Source organism: Mastigoproctus giganteus, chromosome 8, assembly GCF_048544385.1.
Source record: "Mastigoproctus giganteus isolate SK-2022 chromosome 8, ASM4854438v1, whole genome shotgun sequence".
Taxonomy (NCBI): Eukaryota; Metazoa; Arthropoda; class Arachnida; order Uropygi; family Thelyphonidae; genus Mastigoproctus; species Mastigoproctus giganteus.
Genome location: NC_143582.1, coordinates 141,463,558 through 141,469,557, shown reverse-complemented (window position 1 = coordinate 141,469,557; position 6,000 = coordinate 141,463,558). Strand labels below are relative to the sequence as shown.

At 39.1% G+C, this 6,000-nt stretch overlaps 1 protein-coding gene across 1 annotated transcript in view; it reads left to right on the top strand.

Annotated features, from left to right (window-relative positions):
• The first annotated feature begins 1,311 nt into the window (after positions 1–1,311).
• Positions 1,312–6,000, top strand: part of LOC150081862 (pituitary homeobox x-like) — a 195,391-nt gene continuing 190,702 nt past the window's right edge. The window contains exon 1 of the mRNA XM_090379772.1: positions 1,312–1,516. Coding sequence (XP_090235898.1) covers positions 1,510–1,516 — 7 coding nt within the window. The 5' untranslated portion in view covers positions 1,312–1,509. The remainder of the gene's footprint in view (positions 1,517–6,000) is intronic.

Sequence of the window (6,000 nt, the reverse complement as noted above, 5' to 3'; positions counted from 1 at the left end):
ATTGATGGATTTTCAATTTTCCTCCCTTTTGCAAATATTTATTTCATTCTGTTCAGCCTATATTTTCAATCGACCGGATTATTCGGATCTCTGAAAAGAAATTGAAATTCCTATGTGAACGTAATCAAAGTTTGTTCCTTTAAAATAGTTTGATAGCGATGCAAGAGAAAGGCGTCGGCGAATTGTTGATATTCTATAGTTTCTTAAATCCCATTGAATTTCTTTGCAAGACTGACAACAATGCAGAGCAAATTTAATTTCTTCGAGAAAATCTCTCAAGAAATTAAAATAACCATTTTATGCATAGCCGAACGAAACCCACAGTGGAGAAGACTGTCTTGACTTCGACGCTTTTCACCCAGCAGCACCGGAGTCTTGAATGCACCGTGCAGAATAATAGCCATTCTCGTGTTGCCTATTCACACCTCCCTTTCATATAGAAAATGGTGAATGCAAATATATTTCGCAGACTTCCCGGTTTGCCACACTTTTCCCTCGTCAGCAATACTACTCAAGATTAAATAAAACATCTTTCTCACTACTTGAATCCATTGTTTTCAAGAAGGATGTAGGATGCTGTGCAGGGCGCGCAGTTATCCCGCTATCCAAGGAGCATTTCATCCTTGAGCCGTTTTGTGTGTGCCGCTGAGAAAGCGCCACTGCACAGACCCACTGCTGCTCCTGTTGCCCGTTATTTATGTAAAAACCTACGGTTTTATCCTAAATTAAACTGGAAATCTCCTTGAAGCCCTAGATTTGCGTACTGGGCAATATATTCATCGCACGAGGCCGGGCACAGCGACAAACCCAATACCTATACAGCAAATAGGAAACGCTCTCCCAATCTGGAGGCTTAAGTGACTGCGGTGGCGAGCTTTGCCGTGCCAACCATGAAGCCTGGGGCGGGCATTTCCTCATTCGTAGCGGCTCAAACGAAGGCCTGGGCTTTAGAAGTGCACCAGCTTCAAGGAAAGCCTCTTTCGTCTATTTAAAGTACCACACGTCCCGCCGCTAGTGACAAGGAGAACATATGCTATAAAAGCATCGGGAGGTACATCTCTCCGACACAACACACTCCCTCGCGTGTAGATCTAAAGAGCTACAACATTCTTTTGTACTCCATCTCATTTTTCTGTAGTACACCTGTTTTCCGTAAAGCGTTTGCTCTTTTCGCTGACAACCCGTAGCTTAAATATATATATGAACTGAGCAGGCAGTTTGCTGCTTCGTATTAAAGGGTTGTCGTCATCAACGCTCCTGCATGCGGCTATCTGCGTCTTCACTTTCCGTTTAGTCTTTCTTCGAAGCGCTGCCGACTCACAACAGTTTTGTTGAACTCTCAATAGCCGTGGTGTGTGGTAAAGGCCAAGTTGAAATGACTCTTTCCAGTTCCCTGTAAAGCCATTCCTGTTGGACTGCTTCACTACGTTTTTTTGCTCGTTTCCTTTAATTTTTTTTAAGGAACAAACGGACTTCGTTCGTCAATTTACTGTGCGCTTAAGAAGAATCATGTTGGGTAAGTGGATTCATGAAATTTCTGCGTTTTTGGATGCTGTTTTTTTTATTTGGTCTTAGCTTTTAGAATTTCTCTGTGGATTTAACGAAGCCTAACATTAAGAGTAATTAAGGACATTCGGTTATTAATGAAGTGTTTAATATCGGGACTGTTGTAATTGTCAGTTTGCAAAGTTCGGACTGCGATTAAACTGCAATTATTCATTGGTGGAATGGTGTTTTGCGCGCGATTGATTGGCGAAGGAATTTTTCGTTTGTCGTTAACTGTTTATACCTAGGGGTGGACTCGAAGCAATCGTACATTATGCTGTCGTACGATTTTTTCCCTTATATGAAAAAACATTAACGTTTTGGGCTTTTTTTTTTCTTATTAATACACGATTGCGTGTTGTTCAAGAGTTGTTTTGATGTGAATATTTTACAAATAGATTGAAGTTGTGGCGAATCTTTCGTGACGGTTATTTGGCGAAAGAGCACACGCTTGTGTATACGGATGCACACCGCTGGCAGCGGATTTGTTCCCTCGAGAGTCTAGATCAATGGCAGGAATGTCAGAGGGTTCGATAAATTTTATCGAACATTCGGAAGGCGGTGCTGCAAACAGCCTAGGTTGCAGATTATGACTGCTTATTTTCACTTCTGAAAAAAGTGAAGCCTACTTTGATTAAGAATGAAATAAATGGACATAAATTCTTGCACAGAGCATACTCTATTCACCTCTAATTTGCCTTCGAGGACTTCGAAAGTGGATGAGAGAGAGATGACACCACACACGCAATTTTTGTTTTTTTATTAAGCCAATAATAAATGTTAACGACTGAAAAGTGTGGCAGCGTGCATAAAGAATCATTTCTCCATCTTGTGTACGCACAACCTGCAGAAATAATTGTTCCAAAGAGGTAATTTTATGTCTATAATGCGCCATCGATTTTTAGTAATCAGATCAATGCGTGTCAGAATGATGTTTCAGACTTACGCAGACTGTACATCATCGGGTGTGTACAATACGTCACTTCAAGAGCAATATTAATAACTCTGCCTGTGTTGTTGATGGTGTTGGATAAGTGTATTTGTTCTCGGCCTCCCTCCACCCCCATCCGAAACTTATTTGAAGTAGAAAATCGCCGAGCAACAATAGCGAGATGTGATAAAGAAACCTCACCGCATTCGCTAATGTCACAGGGTCCAAACCTCGTGGGAGATGTCACGGTTCAATTAGAAGTTGTCGAGGCAGTCACCGATTGTTCCTTAGGTTATTTGGTCCCAACCGCCCGTGTAACCATTCATCACCTCCCAACTAGCATGTCAGCAAGGAAAGATGATACCTTCTACATAATGGGACACATCTGCTTTTGCTGTTTGGGCCATGATTGAAGTTCGCTTATCTGCACCCCTAATCTGTGTTCCTGTCTAACTGAACCCAGTCGCTGGCGGATGAGCCCGAGGAGGAAGGCAACGTCAATTTGTTTTCTCTTCCCCAAGCTGATAAATCACAGTGGCGACAAAGCAGTTAGTTTTTGTATTGTTCTGCAATCGGGATAGATTGTTTTATGGCATTTAAAGTATAATAGAACAAAAACCAAGACTGCCTTCTGGCCGGTACCTTGACCCTTCTTTCTGTTATTCTTTACTTCAAGATTTCAGTAAAATAAGTGATGGAAAATAATAAAAAAAACAGCGGTGTCTTAATAAGTAGTGACCTTTTCCGAAAAGGTCAATCATTTATTTTTCAAACTATTAGGAAGTATTCAGGAGTTTCGCGCAAGAGTATGATTTAATACCCGATATGTAAAGTTCGCTTAAATGAGTGGTTGGAAGTGAAACTGGATCGTTAATTCAAAATTGCTTTTTGTAGGTTATTTTCTTACATTGGTAAAGGACAATTCACTTTACACTCAAACTGTTCACTCGCTGAAATTAGCGTGATTCGTCATTCAAGCTTTACCAATGCTATACACTCAGGAGAATACGATCATCTTTCTTATCATTGGTCATCCTGTTGAGTTCAATTCCACAAGTGCGCCTGTTATTGTTGAAAATATTTGATTTGGAAATATTTGGTAAGATGGATGCAGTAACACGGTTTCAGATGACTGCACTTCAGAATAAATATAGGGTTTGATCTTTAAGATAATGGAGGTTTCTGCTACTGGCAGATATCCCAAATACTGGACCCTTCTAGATTGGTTTTTGACGTAAAGAAGAAGCGGGGCCTCAAATTTTAATGGTATAGAAAATTGCGTAATCTCTTGTGGAGATATTCTATACAATCGTTTAATCTCAGCTTCTGATCAAAATAGACTTCGTGATCTATAGGGTGTTAAGAACTAGGACGGGACTTACACGTATTGAAGGTTGCATCACTGTTGGTAGCTGCTTGAGTGAATATGTATATTATTGTTTGCAGATTTATTTGGTTATAAGGTTTAACCCAGAGCGCTATACCTGTGTGACAGCTGCAGTCACCTTGTCACTAATTGTAGACGCTGTTATCGTTGGATTTCATTTAGCTGGGATTAAAGTTAATAACTTTATCTGCATATATTATTGCGCCATTACGCCGGCATAAATTGGAATAAGTATGGCTGAGAATAGGAGGCCAGTAAAAACTGTCCATTATTGATACTCTAGTGATTTTCACAATATAATGGAATTTCTGAACAGCGTTATCACCAGTTATCCTGAAGGACTCTTGTGTTCAGACTCTCAAAAGCAGTTCAACATCAGCATATACAATAACTAATTCAGATTTAGCTTCAAAGTTTCAATAATGCATGTTGGTTCCGCCAAGAGGTTTGTTTTGGTTGATCTGTCTGGAACTGCTCAGGTTTCCGAGACACTAGACGTTGGTTTAATATTGGAAGAGTAACTCCTAGAAGCGTTTCTGAGAGGGGAAGGGGGATTGAAAACAGCAGAAATAGCTCTGACGTCTGTCGGTGGGATCATATCAGAAATTACAGACCTATTTAATGCGACGTCATACTTATATGGAGAGGAATGAATTGGATATGGTGGATAGTCATCTAGGATATAAGTACTTATGGTACTTAATGATATAAGGAAGTATAAAGTCCTTTCCTGCAGCGTTAGATTAAAGGGAAATTATTGCATTTGTAAACTGCCCGATGTTGGTATGCAATCTGGCAATGTGGTCTACCCAGTTATTCGAAGGAAAAGTAAATTGTGACTGGTAGAACACAGTAATTTTCCTGCATATAAAGCACTTCAGCTTAGCTCTTTATTACTGTTGTATTGCATTGGTTTGAGATGCAATATCATTGCGATGTTGAAGAGAAAATTCAATATCAATATATCCCTTGGAGAGTGAAGCAATTGTTTTTATATTCATAGACATTATTTTCTTATTTATTTGCAACACGTTAAGTATTTGACCTAAAATTTTAGAAAGGGATATTCGAAGACAAAAAGGAAGAATTATAATATGTGATTGGGATATTAAGTGAAGAAATACGATTTATGATTGTGTTTTGAATTCCTGGATTTCAAAACAAATGGTAATAAAGACGGAATGCGATTACTATCCGGGGATCCACCTTGCATTCAATAACAAGAGCTTGGCGAACAGCTTTGATTAAAACTCAGATACCCTAGAGAATTATGCCATTAAGTATTTAAGAATAGAGAAATAAAGAGCTAAGGGTGAAATTAAGAGATGGAAAAATGCCGAAGTACGTATAAATCATAGGCCTCCGTAGCCGAGTGGTCAAGGGCGGAGTGCAGTAGCGCACGCTCTTTGAGTAGACCGGGGTTCAAGCCCCTGATTGCTAAATACGGTCGATCTACCAACCACGCACTGGACCAGCGTGGCAGATTATGGTCCAGTTCCCTCAATATGAATTGTTGAGGAGGCTTCCATCCTACAGTGGGTTGATAATAGCTGCAGTTTACCTTTTTTTTTACCTTTACATATAAATGTATTCCTAATGTGTATTTTATTAATAATAAAGCTGAAGAACATAATATGTGGCATACTTTGTTATGGATCGGGAACTATAAAAGTCAAATTAAAAATTTAAGAGTTAGGGCTGTCTGATAATGAGTTTTGTCAATGTCCTACATGGCCTCATATATTGGTTGACACAATACATCGCCATCTTCCATCCACGAAGAGGTCAGTCAAGGTTCGATTCCCATATAACTGAATTCATAAAGTTCTCCTCATACATCTGATATCAGTGGAGGGAGTAAGATCCCCGTGAATTATTTCGAGTTTTTCAGACCGTGAACGCACACTTATAAATATACTACAAATGCATATAAGTTAGGGGTGCCAAAACAATTAATTTGATTGTTTTTATGTTTGCAATGTGGTAAGAGTGAGAGGGGTGTACCTACTCTGTGGTGTTATTAGTATCAGTTAATGTTAATAAATACTAATATATTAACGTTTTAATTTAAATCTTGTCATTGAAAAGTACTTCTGCATTTTCCTACAACAACCTATATCGTTTACAGATTTTTTAA